This window comes from Hibiscus syriacus, unplaced genomic scaffold (genome assembly GCF_006381635.1).
Source record: "Hibiscus syriacus cultivar Baekdansim isolate YM2019G1 unplaced genomic scaffold, ASM638163v2 tig00110109_pilon, whole genome shotgun sequence".
Taxonomy (NCBI): Eukaryota; Viridiplantae; Streptophyta; class Magnoliopsida; order Malvales; family Malvaceae; genus Hibiscus; species Hibiscus syriacus.
In genome coordinates this window covers 12,116-34,646 of record NW_024062593.1, presented here as the reverse complement: position 1 = coordinate 34,646, position 22,531 = coordinate 12,116, and the positions used below count along the sequence as shown (strand labels likewise).

Here is a 22,531-nt window from a genome sequence, read left to right as displayed (position 1 = left end):
AGAATCTCAAGGCTGGATTAATGGAGAAAGGCTCATGCACCTACGTTAAACATCGATGAACCTCCATTATGCACCTACTAATAATGATATTAGGATAATCACGATTAGTGATTTCATAATATTCTCTTAATATTCTAAGTTAAGTTTTGCTTGTTCTTATATATATATATATATATATATACATATGCATGTCAGTAATGATATTGTATCAAATAATAATATTAATATTAATAAATTCGTCATTATTCATGACTTTTAAATTTCCATCAACATAAATATGGTTATCCGTTAAAAAGGCGAGATGGCAATAGAACCACCGTATTCTGCATGCATGTCAAAGGGTAATGACTTTTTAGGTCAAATTTTAATATTCTTCCTACATTATAATTAAATTTAATCTTTACATTTTAAATAAATCTTAATTTTTTTATTCTCAGCTATATTAAAGAAAAACTTCACCCTAAGTGAGAAATAATAATTTTCAATTAATATCTAAATTTTAAAAAAAATAATATACTAAGATTATCTAATTTTTAAAATTAAAAATGAGAGGGGCAACTTAGAGGCGATTTGTTTACTATTAACTTGTCAAAATGTGGCATGGAAATAGAAATAATTAGGGATCGATTTAGGATCAAATATTCGAAGGAATCATTTATCTAAGTTCAAAATAATAGAGATTTGTTAAGTATTTAATCTAAAAAAAATGCAAGGGATAAAAGTCTAATTTTACTTAAGTTTAAACTGATACGAGACTAAAATGCTATTAGACCAAAAACTTCAGGAATAGCAAGAGCCACATCCACTCTCCATGTACATTAATCATCGGAAACAACTAGGGGTGTAAACGAGCCGAGTCGAGCTCGAGTATTGTTGAGCTCGGCTCGAAAACTCTAAAATGAAGCTTGACTCGACTTGAAAACTCGTGAGCTTAAAATTTTTAAGCTCGACTCGAACTCGAAATCCTGAAATGAAGCTCGTTAGCAGCTCGAAAAGGCTCGAAATGAAAAAAAACTTAAACTTAACTAGATTGAAGCCTTAAACTCAAACTCGAACCTGAATCTTAAATACATAAAAATTTTATTGTATTTTTTAAAAACAAATCAACACATAAATGTTAATATTATTAACAATTTATTTTTTAAAAAATAAAATCTTAATATATTATATTTTCGAGCTGCTCACGAGCTTTTCGAGTTGAGCATCAAGCAGCTTATTTCGGTTCGTTAAGAATTCGAGTCGAGCTCGAGCTCGAGTCAGTTCATTCGATCCGAGTATTTATCGAGCATTGACCAAGTCAATCTCGAGTAACTCACGATCTGTCTCGTCTCATTTACATCCCTAAAAACAACATTGTCTGTATGCATTTCGATCGGCCAATGTCAATATTATTTTAGTCATTTTTATTATGTTAAAAATTGAGTTTTAATATTCTATTATTTTAATTTAGCTTAACCCGGTATCTTTATTTTTTTATAATCTTAATAATAAGTCTAAATGTCCTTTTTATCTTTTATAAGGTAAAAGTCATTTTATTACTATTGACGCAACAATTGATAATGTTTTCTAATATTACAGAAGGATAGGACAAAATTATGTAAAATCAAATTTAAAAATTAAAATTTTATTTTGCTTTTAAAAAAATTTGAGAATGATAACCACAATCTTAAATATAGACGTATAAATAAATAAATAAATAAATAAATAAATAAATACCGAAGATATCATAATAAAATTTATTTTCTATCTATATAATATCTAAATTATTGAAACTCGTCTTCAATCATACATCGAAAAATATTATACGATTAAATGTACTTAAGTTCACGTATTCTATATGCTGTAACAACAATTGAATCAACTAATTAAAACTTTTTTTAAAGAAAAAAACTAATTTGAATAATAAAATTTATATAAAAAAACAGTAAGGATTTACAACTAGAATGGTAAATTAAACATATAATTGGGATTTTCTTCTATAATTATTAAAACAAGAAAACTAACTATTTACGATCATATATGGATTACACAATGAAAAAGTAAAAAAAATACATCTAAAAAAAATATTGAATAATAGGTAAATACGAACAAATCTGACTGTTACGGTAAATGAACTACAACATGATATTAAACTATTGAAAGACAACCGGTAAACATCAATCAGGATCAAACATCGTGAGAAAACCATCTATGAACACATAATGTCTATCCAAATCTAATTCGAGTGTCTAAAATAGAAAAGATCAGCGGGATAACAAATGAGCGTTACCTTCATTAGTCGCAATGATGTAAAATCAAACTCTAAAAAATAAACGACAAAAATGATCAAACGGCCAACAATAAACACGTGTTATCTTATTAATTACACCATAAAATAAAAAAGATAAATAAATGAGTTAATTTATAAATATTTATACATGGCCCGCATACATCATCGAACAACGATAGATGTAAGCCCATAGCAAATTTTGGGCAGCGGCCCTTCACCGTTTGACTTTTGTTCTTCGTGAAACCACCACACACTCGGCCTAATCTTTGACTCTCCGGAATTTTCTCTTCTTCGAGAATAAACATCTTTAAATTTAAATTTTATTTTCCGTGATTTCTTTTTCTGATTTAACGCTAATTTAATTTAAAAATTAGTAATAAATTATGTCTAATATATTATATTATATCAACATATTTTATAATTTAAATTTAATATTGTAATTATCATGAAATATATTAATATAAATGTATATCAACATATTTTTTCTTTGTGTTTCATTTTCTTAAGAAACATGTATAGTAAAATTTATTTTTTTAAATGAAATAACAGGCGTAGTAAAAGTTATTTTTTTAAAAAATAAATAAAATATGATTTTCCCCTCAAACTTATCACTGTTTAAATTTAATTCAGATCGATTATATCCTTACACAATTTATCTAAGCTTGATTATCTAATAAATATGAAAAACATATCATTCAAGACAGCTACGAACTGTATAAAATAAATTGAAGACAATATGAATATATAAAGGTATTTAAATTTACAAATATTTTGAATATAAAATATAAGTATTTAATTTAAGTTAATTTCCTTTCTTAAGTTGTCTTTCTTTTCTTGTAAGATGAATGAATGACCCTACCACAACAACGTTGCCTAGCTGTCTCATATAAGTCATTATCAACACTATTAAATTCTTTAATTGATGCATATCGTACGATCGCATCCAATTTTTTAATTAAATATTCTAATAAACTGCACTCAATTTCATGTCTGAGTTCTTCTTTATCATTTTAATATACTAATTATTTGTTAATGTTACTTAGACACTTTATGTTTGAGGACCCACTTATAAAATGTATTTTATTTTAATTTTATGTGGATTTAGGATTGTTTGATGAGTTAAAATAGGCGATTAAGATTAATTCTTTATTTTTTTTGAGTGAATATATTTTCATTTCCTACTGTTAATCTCAATCATCTATTTTCTCTCATTCAAAAATAGGCCATTCCCAACTATGACACTCGTTCTAAATTTGTCCATAAACTTTTAAACTTTACAATAATATCCCCCAAAATCATTCAAAAGTTTAGGGACCAACATAGAACAAGAGTCATATATTAAGATGAATTTGAAATATTCAAAAGTCTAGGGATTAATTTAGAATGTCATAGTTTAAGAATGAGATTGGATTGTTCAAAAGTTTAGGGATTAATTTAGAATGAGAGACATAATTTGGGGACATGTAATACAATTAACTCTTAAGAAAATCAATGTACCTTTTGACTCTTACTTTAGTTTTAATATGCAAGTTGATGCATGATTTTTTTATAATCCAACTCTTAAATTTTTGTTGGATGCAATTTGGCCCTTGATTTTTGAATTTGTATTAAATTAAAATTTGAAATACAAATCTTACCTCTTTGTTTTTTTTACTTTTTCTATTTATTTTAAATCATTATTTTAAATTTGTACAAAATTATCATGGACTAGATTATATATCAAAGTTAAAGTTAAGTGTCAATTTGCATTAAAAAAATTAAGGTGGCGTTTGGTTTGCTAGAATGTTTCTGAGGGAATTGGAACATGTGAAGGAATTAAAATCTGTCAGGAATTGGAATTCAATTCCATATTCTGTTTGGTTCGCAGATATGTCAGATGAATTTGATTTCAGTAATGTAAAATGACAGAATTGTCCTTCTTGTTTTTTTTTGCCTAATTTTAGTTTGTTTTATAAATTACATGTAGCAATATATTATAAAAATTTTAAAAAAATTAAATTTAAATTTTATTGATTGATTATTCATTTCAATAAATTATAAAAATCATGCTAATAAACATCATAAGTTAAAATCATCCCAATTAGGGATGGTCATTGGTCGGGTTGGGTCAGGTTTTTGGTCCACCGACCCGACCCGAGAACAAGGGAACCTCCATCTAAGACCCGACCCGACCAAAATAAAGTTTCACCCGACCCGAATATATGAATTAGAAACCCGACCCGAAATAATAATAAAATTATTTTTATTCAATAAAAACAGTGACTTAATTGGACAAATATATATATATATATATATAGAGGGGTATTATTGTAATTATTCCTAAATATATAAGGTAAAATTATATATATTTTCGGGTCGGGTATTTTTCACCCTAAGCCCGAACTCGACCCGACCCGAATATCACACTTAAAAAAACCGACCCGACCCGACCAAAATAAAGTTTCACCCGACCCGAATATATGAATTAGAAACCTTACACGACCTGAAATAATAAAAAAATAATTTTATTCAATATATGAATAAGTTACCAAAAGATTGATGAGAGTAGCATGGTCAAATTTCAATTCCCTCCAACAAGGGAATTGAATTCCATCATAGAATGGATATAATTCACTTTCCCTCATTTGATAGAAAGTTGAAGCTATGAGGGATTCCAATTCCCTTAGAAAACTTGAACCAAACATGGGAAAGTGGTGGAATTGGATTCTAATTCCCCCTAATTCCAAAGGATTCATGCCAACCAAACGTCACCTAAGGGTCAAATTGTTAATTAAAATCAAAATTAAGGGTGAAAAAGTACTTTAATTGATTTTAAAATATAAGGGAGTTGAATCAAAGATTTATTATTGTTATGGAAAACAATGAAAAATAATAAAAATGAATTGCACACCAACATGCATGGTTCAAAGATGCACATACATAATAAACTAAATGGCATGGATTGGCAAATGATTTACACAGTATGGGCAGGTAAGTATGTGGACCCATTATTATAGCATTTCTCCAAAAATAATGTCATCAACTTGCATTTCTGGAAATTAAATATTCTTCACCTAAAACACATTCATTTCCCAAATAAACCACACTGCACATTGATTTTCCACCTCAAAAATTGTTTCCTACCCAACACAAATAAACTTTACAATAAAAAATCCATCTTTTTAAATATCAAAAACTCATATTTTCCTCTGTCTTTTGACATGTTTTAGGTCGTCCGTTAGTTGTTTTCGTTCATCATTTTTTTTTCAAGTTGGATTTGTCATTTTCACAACTGATCAAGACAACATTTATTTGTTATCATGCTTATCTTCCTTGTTTTGGATCATTCGAGTGAACTTGGATACATGATTTATGTTTGTGATTAATTTTCTCACGTCGATCGACTCTCGTTTTACGGTTTGTCGACAATCTTTTAATAGTTTGATCTCTTTTTGTGGTTCATTTGTCGATGAGATCAGTTATGTTTGAATCTATCTTTTGTTCGAGTTTATTTTGTTAGTTTTTTTAACCTTTTTTTGTATGATCATTTTGTGATATTAAGTGACTAGTTTTTCTATATTAATCATTATATGAAAATATTTTTATTACCTATTTAATACAGTGCTATGATTGTAAATTTTTATTACAATCTAGATATATTTTATTTTTCAATAAAATTAAAAAAAATTATAAAATAATAATGAAATATAACTTCAAAAGTAAAAATATATTTAACCTAAAATAAACTATAAAGTAATAATAATCATAAAATTTAGCTCATTATCAAAAACTATAATATAAAAATAAATTAATATTTGATTAAATAGTCAGTTTGACCTTTAATATTTTATTTTGAGTAAAAGAATATATTTTTATGGATGAAAATTGTGAACAAGTGAAGGACGAATTTAGAATTGATAGCATAGTTTTGTATGGCTAATGGAAATAATCCTTAAAAAAGCACTCGCTTTCTCTGAATTCACCAAACCCTATTGGAGTCTGATTTTCACTCATATCTGAAGCCGTGCAAGAACCATCATTGAAACTTCCGCTGCCTTCACTTGGACTCGTCCTCAAGTACGCACACATACACACACCATTTTCACGCGTAAAATCAATCAATCCCCTTTGATTTCTCCATTCAACATATCATGATATCAACTTGATCCACTTCATATTCAATGTTCAAACCCATTTCCCTGTTTTTTTGTTGTCTTCACATTACTGGAAAAGGAAGTCTCCATTAATAAAATATAAAGACCAGAGATATTCAGAGTCAAAGAGGGTTGCGAAATCAAAAAATAAATGAACTTTAATGGTGGTGCGGAAATGGATTTGTTTGCCGGCTGGCGTTAAGATCAGATCAGGAAACTCCCAACTCCCACCATCTCTCCTTCTTCTCTCTATAAACGTTTCTACTAATGGAAACCTAACCATCTCTACGTGTCTCTGTAAATCCCACCCAACTTTCACTATAAATACCCCTTTTTATCACATCGAGGGATACCCAAATTCCTTCTTTCAAAAAACCCAGACTTTGTTTTGATCTGTTTTTGAAGAAAAAGTTTTAAAAAAAGCAAATTTTTTTTAGTAACCCATCATGGTTAATGGTGAAGGGAGTAATGGAGTTCAGATCCGGCAACGTCGGAGATTGCCGGATTTCTTACAAAGTGTCAACTTGAAGTATGTTAAACTCGGTTACCATTATTTGATAACTCATCTTCTGACTCTTTGTTTGGTCCCTTTAATGGCTGTCATCATCGTCGAAGCATCGAGGTTGAGCCTCGATGACATCCACCAATTGTGGATTCAATTTCAGTACAATCTCGTTAGTTTCATCGTCTTCTCCGCTGTTCTCGTGTTCGGGTCAACCGTTTACATCATGACCCGACCGAGATCCGTTTACTTGGTGGATTACTCTTGTTACCTCCCTCCATCACATCTCAAGGTCAAGTACCAACAGTTCATGGAACATTCCAAGCTCACCGGCGATTTCAATGAGTCCTCCCTCGAGTTCCAGCGCAAGATTTTGGAAAGATCGGGGCTCGGCGAGGAGACCGTCGTGCCGGAAGCGATGCATTCCATTCCTCCAAGGCCGTCTATGACGGCGGCGAGGGAAGAAGCCGAGCAGGTGATGTTTGGTGCATTGGATAAGCTATTTGCCAATACTAATGTTAAGCCAAGAGACATAGGGATTCTTGTTGTTAATTGTAGTTTGTTTAATCCAACACCTTCATTGTCCGCCATGATTATTAATAAGTACAAGATGAGGGGAAACATTAGGAGCTTTAATCTTGGGGGAATGGGGTGTAGTGCTGGTGTTATAGCCATTGATCTTGCTAAAGATATGTTGCAAGTTCATAGGAATAGTTATGCTATTGTGGTTAGCACCGAGAATATCACACAGAATTGGTATTTCGGCAACAAGAAATCGATGCTGATCCCGAATTGTTTGTTCCGAGTCGGTGGCGCAGCGGTTCTGCTGTCAAATCGGTCGACGGATCGGAGGCGGAGCAAGTACAAGCTTGTTCATGTGGTGAGGACACATTGTGGTGCCAATGACAAGGCATTCAAGTGTGTTTACCAGGAACAGGATGATGCTGGGAAAACTGGTGTTTCTTTGTCCAAAGATTTGATGGCAATTGCTGGTGGAGCACTCAAGACCAATATCACAACATTGGGTCCCCTTGTTCTTCCTATAAGCGAGCAGATTCTGTTCTTTGTAACATTGGTTGCCAAGAAGTTGTTCAATGCGAAAATCAAGCCATACATCCCCGATTTCAAGCTCGCATTCGATCATTTCTGCATTCACGCCGGTGGGAGGGCCGTGATCGATGAGCTCGAGAAGAACCTGCAGCTTCTCCCTGTACACGCTGAGGCCTCACGAATGACGCTCCACCGATTCGGCAACACTTCTTCAAGTTCGATCTGGTACGAGCTGGCCTATACCGAGGCAAAAGGCAGGATGCGGAAGGGCAGCAGGGTCTGGCAGATTGCGTTCGGGAGTGGTTTCAAGTGTAACAGCGCAGTCTGGGTCGCCCTCCGGAACGTGAAGCCGTCTCCGAACAATCCCTGGGAAGGTTGCATCCACAGGTATCCGGTGCAACTCAATCTGTAACCTCAACTACAAGTTGGTCATTGAATCATTTAGCTGCAAAAGTACAAACCATATCGATTTAATCAGACGATTTCCATGTTCATTTCCTGATAGCTTGAATTTTATCTTGTTTTGGAAGTTATGATTCGGTCCCGATGTAACGCGGCCACCTTTGGTATCGTTAGGTAGTTGGATGTATTGTAGTTGAATGTTATGGATATAGTACTGTTTGAACATCATCTTGTACTTGAATGTTTTATACGTATTGTGAATACAGTGTCTGTACTTGAATGGTTTCTGATTTTTCTAGTTTCCTTCCGTGAGTTAATTTTCAGGCAGACATGTGTGAGTCTTTGGAATCAATACAAGATGATGGTATAATTTTTTTTTCCATTAAGTGCATGTGTCCGACTTCTCACGTATATATAAGCATGTACCCTTCCCATGTTCCAATTGGACTCGGTCACTGTCGATACTCTTCAAATAAGGTTTTAAATTCAAGTCTCGTGGACGGTAAAAGTAACGTTTAAAGAGTTTTCAAATTAAACAACTTATTATAGACAAACATACATTATCTTATACTTACTCTATATTAATAAAAAGAATATGTTGAATGATATCAATGGTAAAAGAGTGTTGTTATCTTTAGAGGTTTCAGGTTCGAGCAGCTACGTCTATAAGGTGTGTTATCAAAGAAATTGTTGTCATTTCTTGAGGTCACGGGTTCGAGTTCCATGAATGTCAGAGATGTGAATGTTCAATGTCACATGATTAAGAATTATCTTTGAATAAATAATGTTATGTACTTACCCAAATTAATAACAATAATAGCAAACTTCCATTCTTTCTTATGGAACACCATTTCTCCACAACTGAGCTTCCACTACCACCACAAATTTCATCTGCAAAATTACACATTGGGCACATATATTAAGAATACATTGACTTCTTGATTTAGACATCACATGAATTGGTTTCTTAAGCAGTTTAGTATAAACATGGCAAATATGTGCTTTTACGTATTAATATGATATGATTATTAGGTAGCATCTGTTCAAAAAGCTTTTAATTATTTAACAATGAACACTCAAATACCCCTATAGATGTCGTATTCGAACTCAAGATCTTTGAAAATAACAATCATTTCTATGACCACCGAAGTCACTTGATTCATATAAATATATGCTTTTCAAACAATCACTTCCAAACAAATCTTTGGATAATAATATTTCCTTGATTACCAATGATTTTACTAAAGCAATCCTATAATTTAATGCCGAAGTCGGGAGTAACTATCTGTGACTTTATTAGAGCTGTATGCAGTTATCGACGACTTTGATGCCAAACTCAAAACTTTACATTATAAAAGACTAAAATGAAAGAAAAGAAAAATAACAGAACCAGCACACAGGTTTACCCATTAATTAAACTTTACATTATCAAACACCAAAAATGAAAGAAGAAGAAATCCAACATCCTTAAATCACTGTTTTTTTCCCCTTTAAACATCTCTTATTATTTCCTTAACAAGCCGTGTTAGGATGCCTACCTCCGCTCATCTATAAGAAGTTTCAACTCAAACCAACCCATAATTAGCAAAATAAAAGAAAGGAAATGCATGACGTAATATACTTCTTAAACAAGAAAGAAATTGGCAAGACTAATAAAAATATTATCGAGTAAATTACACGATTAGTATCTAAACAATCACTTTTGTTTTGTTTTGATACCTAAACTTTATTTAAAAAAAATTATATCTAACGTTTAGTTTATGTTTCAATTTGATATCTCGTCGCTAAAAACTTAACGACAGGGATGACATGAAATTATTTCCCTTTTTCGGTATTCCACTTGTCTTATAATATAAATTCCATGTCATCTGCAACTTCTCCATAATTGAGATTCCACCATGACCACAAATTTTCATCTGCAAAATTCCACAATGGGCATATATTAAGAATACCTTTGACTTGTTGATTTCTTAAGCAATTTGGCATGAAAACATGGCAAACATGTGCTTTTCAACCCATCACTTTCAAGCAAATCCCATTTGGATAATGAACACTTCCTTGTTTCTTGGGCGTGTTAGGATGCCTACCTCCATTTACCTGCAACAAGTTTCTAATCAACCTTAAATTAGTAAAGGAATTGTATAATCTAATTTACTTGTTTTCATTTAGTGGGGGTAATATTAAGTTGTACATTACTTGTTGGAATGATCTATTGTTGGCACAAGGTACCATTTAAATATGAAAATAACATGGTATATTGAATTCGAGTTAATCGATAAATATGTGATATTGATGTTTATTGAGTTGAACGATAAATAATTTGATATTTCTATTTAAAACATGAGTTCGAGTCATGTGAATGTTAAAAAGTAACATTGAAAGAGATTGTTCTCTAAAAAAAGATACAACCCAATTCGATTATACACTTTGTCATAACTCGTAACCTTCGTGATTATCGGATATCGAGGAATATCACATCAAGAAAAATAAGAATACAAGAGGGGTTTTGAATCATTTGATTAAAATAGAGGGAATTTTTTTTGCCGTTATAAAATATCAAATAATTTAGTTTAGTTTTTTTAATATAATTAAAATCTAAAAAAAGAGGTAATTACATCATCTGTCCCCAAATTATAACCCTCATTTTAAATCGATTCTTAAACTTTTAAAAATTCTAATTTAATCTCCAAACTATGATTATCATTTTAAATTAGTCCTTAAACTTTTGAACATTCAAATTTCATCCAAACATGTAATTAGTTTCAAGCCTAACTTAACCTAAATTTTGTTTTTTTCAAACATATAATAAAATAACTTGTCCTTCTGGTTTTATTCACATGAGATGTGATTATTATATATGTATGGTATGGGATGAAATTGAAATGCTAAAAAAACTTTGGGGACCAATTTAGAATGAAGGTCATATTTTGGGTTGTAATTGAAATGTTCAAAAGTTTAAGGACTAATTTAGAATGATATTCATAGTTTGGGGATGAAATTAGAATATTTAAAAGTTTAAGGATCAATTTAAAATGATGGTATACTTTGAGGACGTATGATGTAATTAACTCAAAAAAATTAATTGAATACTTGTCACAACTTAATTCTACTTGTGATTTTTCCCCTTTTCATTAGTACGATAATAAATTATTTTTTTAATAAATTTATAGAATTAAAATAATTAATAAAAAGATCCGAGTATTTTTTTTTAATGTTTGGGCACAATCTATGTAACCCCCTAGACCCGGCCTATGCGTTTTGACTAAGTCTAGTGGATCACATTATGATTATTAAAGACATTTTTCGCAACCGTTATTCCATCAATATAAAATCACATTATAAATAACATGAAATTATAAACAAATTATACTATCAAAATCTAACTCGTAAATATAGTACCAATAAATAATAATTTAATTTAAAACATGTCTTCAAATTCAAAATCACAATAAACCGAGCAGTATTAGCAAAAGAGTTATCATTATAAAATCTGATATTTTAAAATAAGGTCCATGTCACCAAAATAAAGTCAACTTGCCAGATAAAAACATTACAATCTGATTTACTTCAAGAGATATGTTGATCCTCCAAGTGCTCGAACCAATGTATCTAACCAACAGTATCTGAAAGGGGGAAAACATTTTCAAAAGGTGAGCTATGCTCAGTGTGTCCCAACATTTCCATAAAATCACAATAGGTACAAATCATAGTCCAGTAATCTCACAAATTCGTAAAAGAGTTTAACTTTTTGAAAATCATTGTTTAAACCCTTTTCTGGTATACCATAAGTAGTTCCCAAAATTATTTTTCATATAGCTTACTTTATGCACATAGCAAAAAGAAAGCCGACTTAAGGATAGGCTCTGAAGCTTGTATCCTTAAGCCCAAGTCAATAAGTCCATATAGCTTACCCTAAGCACACAGCAAAGGAAAGTCGACCTAATGAAACATCTTGGGGCCCTCAAAAGTCACATTAGGCCCAGTTAGCTTGATCAGAGCTATTCCATCGTAATTCAATTCTAAAATTCAATTGCACCGTGACATAAATTCCATAAATCCAAAACATGGTAATCATATACCATTTCAAAACAAAAATTAGATAGCAGCCATATTCCATAAATTGTCACATTAAATTGGTGTATTAATAAAACAATAACCAATGAATTCGGTGTACCACATAGTAAAACCAATAAAACAGTTCAGTAATAAGTAGGGAACACACCTCGACAATAGATTCAAATAACAAATCTACTGATTGCTGGTTTCACCACGCTCTGCTACAGTTTTCGAACGGGTGAATACTGGCACACGTGGTTTAACTGATCTAGAAGAGCTGGGTCGAGCTGTCGAACGATCCGGAGAGTCTCTTGTACCTTCAAACAATAATATTTATCAGTCTCAAATCCTATTTAATTGTTCAAAGCTAAACTTCTTAAGTATATACGCATTTTTCGGGTTTAACTATCAATTTGAGGTATTTCGAGTATGAATTTGGCCAAACGGATTGCGGAATCGGAATCAGGGCGTCGAAAAACATAAAGTATGACTTTCCGAAAATTCAAATTCTTGGTCAAAGTTAAAGTCAACCACTTTGACCGTAGATTTGGAGACCTTCGGATTCGAATTTGACAAAACGGACCACGGAAACGGATTCGGCACGTCGAAACTATCAGGATAGGTATACTCGGAAAAGATTAACGGTCGTTTAATGCTCGGTCAAAGCCATTTTAAGTTTTGGTCAAAGAAAGTCAACGGTCAACGGTCAACAGTCGGGTCGGGTCGGGTCAACGGTCGGGTCGGGTCAGACCGGTCAAACTGATTCAGACCGGTCAAACCGGTTCAGACCGGTCAAACCGGTTCGAACCGGTTGAAAACCGGTCATAACCGGTTTCCAGCAGCCACTCGCCCTGCGGCGGCGTGTGTGGCGCGTGAAGCGTCTTCCGGGGCCCTAAAAATCCCGGAAAAATTTCTAAAAATTATTTTGAGCGATTTCGAGATACTTACAACGATCGGTTCAAATTTTTGAACGGCGGAGAGCTCGATTTCAAATCGGTCGAATCTTTGACTGCACCACCTCCTCACGCGTCGCCGTCTACGGCGGACAAGGTTGACACCGATGAACTCGGAACGGCATAAAGAACACGATGGTGTGGGAGGTGTCGTAAACGGAGCAACGATCAGCGGTGAATTTAAGATTTCCTCGGCGATAGAGCTAACAAAACCGTCGCTACTTTGACTGGAAATTCCCAACGTTTGGCCGCGTTTCGCTTCAATTAATTTGAAGGATTTTTTCCTCGCTCGATGATGAACACAACGGTGGTTTCAAAACAACGATCGGAATTCGGACGGCGTTTGGATCGGACTTGAAAGTGGAGGTGTGAGAGGAAGAAAATTGAAGGAATAGCATTTGTGATTTCTGATTGTAAATCAGAAATCACGCTTAAATCATCAAGCCTACCGACAGTTTTTGGGGTAATTCAGGGCTTGGTCCCTGAATTTCTTTTACTTCAAAAATGGCATACAAGTTTCCATAAATTTTAATTTAGTCACTTAATTTCACCCATTTTCACAATTTACCTCCAATTTCAATTAATATTATTTTGTAAATATTCGGGTTGTTACAATTCTCCCCCTCTACAAGAAATTTCATCCTCGAAATTTACCTTACGAGAATAGTTGAGGAAACTGAGCCTCCATTGACTCCAATGTCTCCCAAGTAGCTTCTGAGGGGCCTCGATTACTCCACTGAACTTTGACCATTGGAATTCGTCTATTCCGAAGAACTCGTTCATCTCTCTCTAAGATCTGAATGGGCTCCTCTTCATATGACAAATCAGGTCTCAGCTCTACTTCTTCAACCTGAATAATGTGACCTGGATCTGGACGGTATCTCCTCAACATTGATACATGAAAGACATCATGAATACGACTTAGCTCAGAAGGCAACTCAAGCTGATATGCAATAGGTCCTACCCTCTTCAAGATACGAAATGGTCCAATAAATCTTGGACTCAATTTACCCTTACGCCCGAATCTCAATACTTTCTTCCAGGGTGAAACTTTCAAAAAGACCCGATCTCCCACTTCAAACTGTATATCCTTCCTTCTTTGATCTGCATAAGATTTCTGCCTATCAAATGCCTCTTTCAGACGGTCACGGATTAATCTGACTGTGTCCTCCGTCTCTCGCACTAACTCAGGTCCCAACGTTTTCCTATCACGCAACTCAGTCCAACAGATCGGAGTGCGACATTTACGCCCATAGAGCGCTTCATAGGGTGCCATACGAATGCTGGTCTGATAACTGTTATTGTAAGCAAATTCAGCCAACGGCAAAAAGTTCTCCCAACTACCATGAAAATCGATTACGCAACCCCGCAACATATCCTCCAGAATCTGAATTACTCTCTCAGATTGACCATCAGTTTGTGGATGAAAGGATGTACTATAATCCAATCTTGTTCCCAAAGCCGTATGTAACGCCTTCCAAAATCTCTAAGTAAATCTCGGATCTCGATCAGAAATAATAGACAATGGAACACCATGCAATCTGACAATCTCTGAAATATACTATCTTGCCAGCTTATCCAAAGTATAATTTACTCGTACAGGAATGAAGTGAGATGACTTTGTAAGTCTGTCAACAATCACCCAAACTGAATCTTTTTTAGAAGGAGTCATCGGCAAGCCAGTAACAAAATCCATAGTAATACGCTCCCATTTCCATTCAGGAATCTTGATATGCTGTAACAAACCTGATGGATGTTGATGTTCTGCCTTAACTTGCTGACAAGTCAAACACCTAGCCACAAAGTCAGATATGTCTTTCTTCATACCAATCCAATAATACCTCTCTCTCAAATTTCGGTACATCTTATCTCCTCCGGGGTGCATAGCATATGGACTACTATGAGCCTCAGTAAGGATAGTCTGCCTCAACTCAGCATCATCAGGCACACAATATCTACCTTTAAAGCATAAAACTTCATCCTGATCAATTGCGTAATCTGAGTTTGTCCCCTGCTCTACTTGCTCAAAGATGGAAAGCAAGGAGCTATCAAGGGGCTGCTTAGCTTTGATCTCATCAACCAAGGTCGTCTTAACTTGCAATTCTACTAACAAAGTGCCATCGTCATATAAATTCATCTTGGCCATTAAAGACCTCAACTCTGATACCGTCTTTCGACTCAAAGCATCTGCTACAATGTTAGCTTTACCAGGGTGGTAATCAATCACGCAATCATAATCCTTTAGAAGCTCTAACCAGCGACGCTGTCTCAAATTAAGTTCCTTCTGGGTCAGAAGATACTTTAAGCTCTTATGATCTGTGAAAATGTAACACTTCTCTCCATAAAGATAGTGTCTCCAAATCTTCAAGGCAAAATTACTGCTGCCAACTCTAAATCGTGAGTAGGATAGTTACTCTCATGCGGCCGCAGCTGACGGGATGCATAAGCCACCACCTTACTTTCCTGCATTAAAACACAACCAAGTCCTGAATGTGAAGCATCACTATACACTGTAAAATCCTTCCCGGACTCTGGTTGAATCAACACCGGTGCTTGAGTCAAAACCACCTTTAATTTCTCAAAGCTCTCCTGTTGTGCCTCGCCCCAGTCAAACAACACATTCTTCCTTAACAACTTTGTTAAAGGAGAAGCAATGATCGAGAAGCCCTCAACAAAACGTCGATAATAACCAGCCAAGCCCAAGAAACTGCGGATTTCAGATACGTTCTTAGGTCGTTTCCAATTCATAATAGCCTCTATCTTGCTGGGATCAACCTGAACACCTCGCGCAGAAATAATATGCCCCAGAAATGACACTTCTTGAAGCCAAAACTCACACTTGCTTAGTTTGGCATATAGACGATGCTCTCTCAAAGTCCGCAGAACGATCTTCAAATGCTCGTCATGCTCTGCCTCAGTACGAAAATAGATCAGAATATCGTCAATGAAGACCACCACAAATTGATCCAATTATGGTCGGAACACCCGATTCATCAAATCCATAAAAGCTGCAGGAGCGTTCGTCAAACCAAAAGGCATCACTAAAAATTCATAATGACCATATCTAGTGCGAATGGCCATTTTTGCAACATCAGATCCTTTAACTTTCAATTGATAATACCCCGAACGAAGATCAATCTTAGAGAATACAGTAGCTCCTCGCAATTGATCAAATAAGTCATCAATCCTGGGTAATGGGTATTTATTCTTGACCGTCATCTTGTTCAATTTCCGATAGTCAATACATAATCTTAGCGACCCATCCTTCTTTTTCACGAATAGAACTGGAGCTCCCCATGGTGAAGTACTATGTCGGATAAATCCTCAATCGAATAATTCTTGCAATTGGACTTTCAACTCCTTAAATTCCTTTGGAGCCATACGATAAGGTGCCATAGAAATAGGTGAAGATCCCGGATAAGTCTCAATCTCGAACTCTACCTCTCTATCAGGAGGTAACCCAGGCAACTCCTCCGGAAAAACATCAGGAAACTCGCTAACTGTACGAATCTCCTCGATCGTGGACAATGCACCTTTGGTGTTCAAAATACAAGCAATGAAGGTCTCATATCCCTTCCGGATCATATGATCAATTTCCATCGCTGAAACTATATTGGAGAGATAACCACGCCGTTCACCAATTAACACAACAGTCCGACCATCTGAAGTCTTCAGAGTAGCCCGCTTGTATTCGCAATCCAGCTTTACCTTGTGTTTATTCAACCAATCCATTCCAAGAATTAGATCGAACTCCCCTAAAGGAAGTTCCATAAGATCAGCGAGAAAAATTTCTCCCTGAACCTCGAGAGGACAATGTCGAAATACTTTATTCACTAATACCGCTTGTCCTACTGGACTTGTAACTGTAACAGTATTTTCAGTGTTCTCGATCGGAATCTGAAGGTTTCGAGATACTGAGCTCGATACATAGGAGTGAGTGGAGCCATTGTCCAATAATGCAAAGTATGGGGTATAATAAATAGTAAATGTACCTACAATAACCTCAGGCTCATCTCTGTCATCACGACGTCTAGTTGCATAAACTAAAGCTGGCTGTCTAGCCTCAGAAGCTGTTGGCCCTCTATTTTGCTGAGGTCGGGCTCTACTGTCTGTCCTGGACGCTGATCCTCGAGTCTTTCCTTGACTACGATCTCTAATTGGGGTCTGTACTGTAGTCTGTGAACACACAGGAGTTTGGGTAGTGGTCTGCTCAAACGAAACTAACTGAGGACAATCCCTCCGATAATGACCACTAGATCCACACTGATAGCAAAGACCCATCTTCTTACGACACTCTCCTGAGTGCTGTTTACCACAATACTCACAAAGGGGCCCATTATAATACGACGAGGAACCGTCTCGACTGACAGCTAAAGGTGAGGATGCTGTAGGCCTGAAACGTGTATTGTTTCTCTGAGGGGCTGAAGTACGAGTCCTCTTCCCGGACTGTGCTGATGACTCCATCGGGCCTGAAAATTTCTTAGATCGATCTTGGTCAACACGCTTTCTACCAGAAGCTAAAACCTCCACCTCTTCCGCATCTTTGGCTCTGCCCACCAGCACATCAAATATCTCATCCTGATGGGTTACAACTTGCCTACGCAGCTCGTATCTGAGTCCAAGGGCAAATTTACGACATCGATCTCTCTCCGTAGGTACCATACTGAATCCATACTTCAGCAACTTCAGGAACTCGATCTCATATTCAGAAACAGTCATGTCTCCCTGAACCAGGTCTTGAAACTGTTGTCGTCTCTGAGCTAAGTAGCGCTCTCCCAGAAAACGGCTCCGAAAGCAATCCTTAAAGAAATTCCAGGTCAAACGATCGGTAGGAACACTACTGGTCACTGACTCCCACCAAGTATAGGCATTGCCATCTAACATCGCCACAGCACCCTGATATCTCTTAGTTGAGTCCAAACCCAACTGATCCATGCGTCTCTCTGTATCCTGGAGCCAATCCTCAGCTTCAGTAGGAGTTCCACCTATCTGTCCCCCAAAAGTTCTAACTCCATTGGCAATCAAAGTCTGCGAAATAGGAACCTCAGATACAACACCAGTAGCTCTGACTGCTCCCTGTATTAACTGCAGAAATTGTCTACCAAAATTCTCATCCAAAGCAACTCCGGTAGACTCTGACTCAATATCGGTCGCTCCTATTATCGGTGTAGTCATGCCAATACCAGCGGCAGGAGGCAGATCCGTTGGGGTCGTAGGAGTATGATCACCTATCGGAGGTGGGGGATCTACCCGTATCTCATCGATCGGATCTGCGAATCTAGCCACTCGACCTCGTCCACGGCTAGTTCGACGACTACGTCTAGCACTCATTTTGATGGATCTCAAGTTTACTACAGAAGATAAAACTTAGGGTTAGATAAGCACTTGGAGTCTCAAACATAGTTAAAATCTTAATAACTTTGTGACATGGCCTTAGTAACTCGTTTTGTAAAATATTTCAAAACCGTATTTTCAATGTGGACTCATACACAGTCAGAGGGTTAAAAACCAAAAGCTCTGATACCAATAAATGTAACCCCCTAGACCCGGCCTAAGCGTTTCGACTAAGTCTAGTGGATCACATTATGATTATTAAAGACATTTTTCGCAACCGTTATTCCATCAATATAAAATCACATTATAAATAACATGAAATTATAAACAAATTATACTATCAAAATCCAACTCGTAAATATAGTACCAATAAATAATAATTTAATTTAAAACATGTCTTCAAATTCAAAATCACAATAAACCGAGCAGTATTAGCAAAAGAGTTATCATTATAAAATCTGATATTTTAAAATAAGGTCCATGTCACCAAAATAAAGTCAACTTGCCAGATAAAAACATTACAATCTGATTTACTTCAAGAGATATGTTGATCCTCCAAGTGCTCGAACCAAGGTATCTAACCAACAGTATCTGAAAGGGGGAAAACATTTTCAAAAGGTGAGCTATGCTCAGTGTGTCCCAACATTTCCATAAAATCACAATAGGTACAAATCATAGTCCAGTAATCTCACAAATTCGTAAAAGAGTTTAACTTTTTGAAAATCATAGTTTAAACCCTTTTCTGGTACACCATCAGTAGTTCCCAAAATTATTTTCCATATAGCTTACTTTATGCACATAGCAAAAAGAAAGCCGACTTAAGGATAGGCTCTGAAGCTTGTATCCTTAAGCCCAAGTCAATAAGTCCATATAGCTTACCCTAAGCACACAGCAAAGGAAAGCTGACCTAATGAAACATCTTAGGGCCCTCAAGAGTCACATTAGGCCAGTTAGCTTGATCAGAGCTATTCCATCGTAATTCAATTCCAAAATTCAATTGCACCGTGACATAAATTCCATAAATCCAAAAACATGGTAATCATATACCATTTCAAAACAAAAATTAGATAGCAGCCATATTCCATAAATTGTCACATTAAATTGGTGCATCAATAAAACAATAACCAATGAATTCGGTGTACCACATATTAAAACCAATAAAACAGTTCAGTAATAAGTAGGGAACACACCTCGACAATAGATTCAAATAACAAATCTACTGATTGCTGGTTTCACCACGCTCTGCTACAGTTTTCGAACGGGTGAATACTGGCACACGTGGTTTAACTGATCTAGAAGAGCTGGGTCGAGCTTTCGAACGATCCAGAGAGTCTCTTGTACCTTCAAACAATAATATTTATCAGTCTCAAATCCTATTTAATTGTTCAAAGCTAAACTTCTTAAGTATATACGTATTTTTTGGGTTTGACTATCAATTTGAGGTATTTCGAGTCTGAATTTGGCCAAACGGATTGCGGAATCGGAATCAGGACGTCAAAAAACATAAAGTATGACTTTTCGAAAATTCAAATTCTTGGTCAAAGTCAAAGTCAACCACTTTGACCGTAGATTTGGAGACCTTTGGATTCGAATTTGACAAAACGGACCACGGAAACGGATTCGGCACGTCGAAAACTATCAGGATAGGTATACTCGGAAAAGATTAACGGTCGTTTAATGCTCGGTCAAAGCCATTTTAAGTTTTGGTCAAAGAAAGTCAACAGTCAACGGTCAACGGTCGGGTCGGGTCAACGGTCGGGTCGGGTCAGATCGGTCAAACCGGTTGAAACCGGTCAAACCGGTTGAAACCGGTCAAACCGGTTGAAAACCGGTTAAACCGGTTTCCAGCAGCCACTCGCCCTGCGGCGGCGCGTGTGGCGCGTGAAGCGTCCTCAGGGGCCCTAAAAATCCTGGAAAAATTTCTAAAAATTATTTTGAGCGATTTCGAGATACTTACAACGATCGGTTCAAATTTTTGAACGGCGGAGAGCTCGATTTCAAATCGGCCGACTCTTTGACTGCACTACCTCCTCACGCGCCGCCGTCTACGGCGGACAAGGTTGACACTGATGAACTCGGAACGGCACAAGGAACACGATGGTGCGGGAGGTGTCGTAAACGGAGCAACGATCAGCAGTGAATTTAAGATTTCCTCGGCGATAGAGCTAACAAAACCGTCGCTACTTTGACTGGAAATTCCCGACGTTTGGCCGCGTTTCGCTTCAATTAATTTGAAGGATTTGTTCCTCGCTCGATGATGAACACAACGGTGGTTTCAAAACAACGATCGAAATTCGGACGGCGTTTGGATTGGACTTGAAAGTGGAGGTGTGAGAGGAAGAAAATTGAAGGAATAACATTTGTGATTTCTGATTGTAAATCAGAAATCACGCTTAAATCATCAAGCTTACCGACAGTTTTTGGGGAAATTCAGGGCTTGGTCCCTGAATTTCCTTTACTTCAAAAATGACATACAAGTTTCCATAAATTTTAATTTAGTCACTTAATTTCACCCATTTTCACAATTTACCTCCAATTTCAATTAATATTATTTTGTAAATATTCGGGTTGTTACAATCCATATCGGTAATGGGTTTCATGACTTTGGAATTGGTCATTATTGATCCATAAATGCTAAAGCCTTTGGACCTAATCTCCTTTATTAGAATTATCTCCTTAAACAATGCTAAAATATTATAAATTAATATGCCAAAGTGAGAAGGGATTTAACGAATTTTAATTAAGATATCAAATTTAAATCTTATAAATAGAAAAAAATAGTATTTTAAAAACAAATTCGATTCGATTTAACTCTAAAATTAATCGAGACTCCCTCATATTTCAAGTTTTAATTAAGATTATATTTTAGTTCAATTAGAAAAGGGTATATAGTGTTTATAGGATCTAAAGATTACATTCCGATACCAACAACTGGTTTGTTAGTGGGACGAGACATTGAATAAGGTTATGGATTCTAGTTTTGATATTTTAAATAAAATAAATCAATTTGAAAAGGTTACCCCATAATGAGCGTTTTCAATATTCACTATGGATTAGTCTATCAATAAATCTGACATCTTATCACCCACCTCGCTCCACTATAGATATACAATCTTGAAAATAACTACGACCTTCATATATGTTGGATGCATGAATCATTTATATGAAGAGATCGATCATTTTATACTGACTGAAAACAAAAATATGAAATTTCACTAAGAAAAAGAGGTCGATCGTTTTATTTTAAAATCTATAAAAGATAGTAAACAAAGGAAGATTATATTAATTTGTTTATGATTAATCATCATGAAAAAAAATTCAAAATATATTTTTAAGAATTTAGTATCTTAATTTTTTTAGAGAGGACTAAAGTATTACTAAGCTAAACGCACATATGGTGGGTCATAATTGTCCCGAGCAAGTAAAGAAGAAATAACTAAGGGAAGGTATTCATAAGTCTTTATAAAAAAGGAAGAGCTGTCAGTAGGGGTGTTCATTTTTCGGTTTTAACTTAATTAACCGATCGAACTGAATTAGTTCGGTCGGGGAATGGTTAATATTTTTTTAGAATTCGGTTAACGGTTAATTCGGTTCAAAATCGGTTAATTAATTGAATTAACCGAAATTAAATTTTAAATTTTAAATATATTATATATAACATATGGGCTCAGCCCAAACTATTTAAAACACAATTAATAATTTAGGATTCAATAACTTTTAAACTTAAATCAATATTAATTAATTTAAAAATACATATAAAAATTTTATTTTATAATTATATATTATTTAAATTAATTGTAAATTGTTTTTTTTAATTTTAAAAAAAATCATT

The 22,531-nt window shown here is 35.0% G+C and overlaps 1 protein-coding gene across 1 annotated transcript; it reads left to right on the top strand.

The window, feature by feature from the left end:
- The first annotated feature begins 6,585 nt into the window (after positions 1 to 6,585).
- Positions 6,586 to 8,373, top strand: LOC120214838 (3-ketoacyl-CoA synthase 4-like). Its single transcript, XM_039212639.1, has one exon. The coding sequence runs from the start codon at positions 6,849 to 6,851 to the stop codon at positions 8,364 to 8,366; it is 1,518 nt and encodes a 505-aa protein (XP_039068570.1). The 5' UTR covers positions 6,586 to 6,848; the 3' UTR covers positions 8,367 to 8,373.
- The last annotated feature ends 14,158 nt before the right edge of the window (positions 8,374 to 22,531 follow it).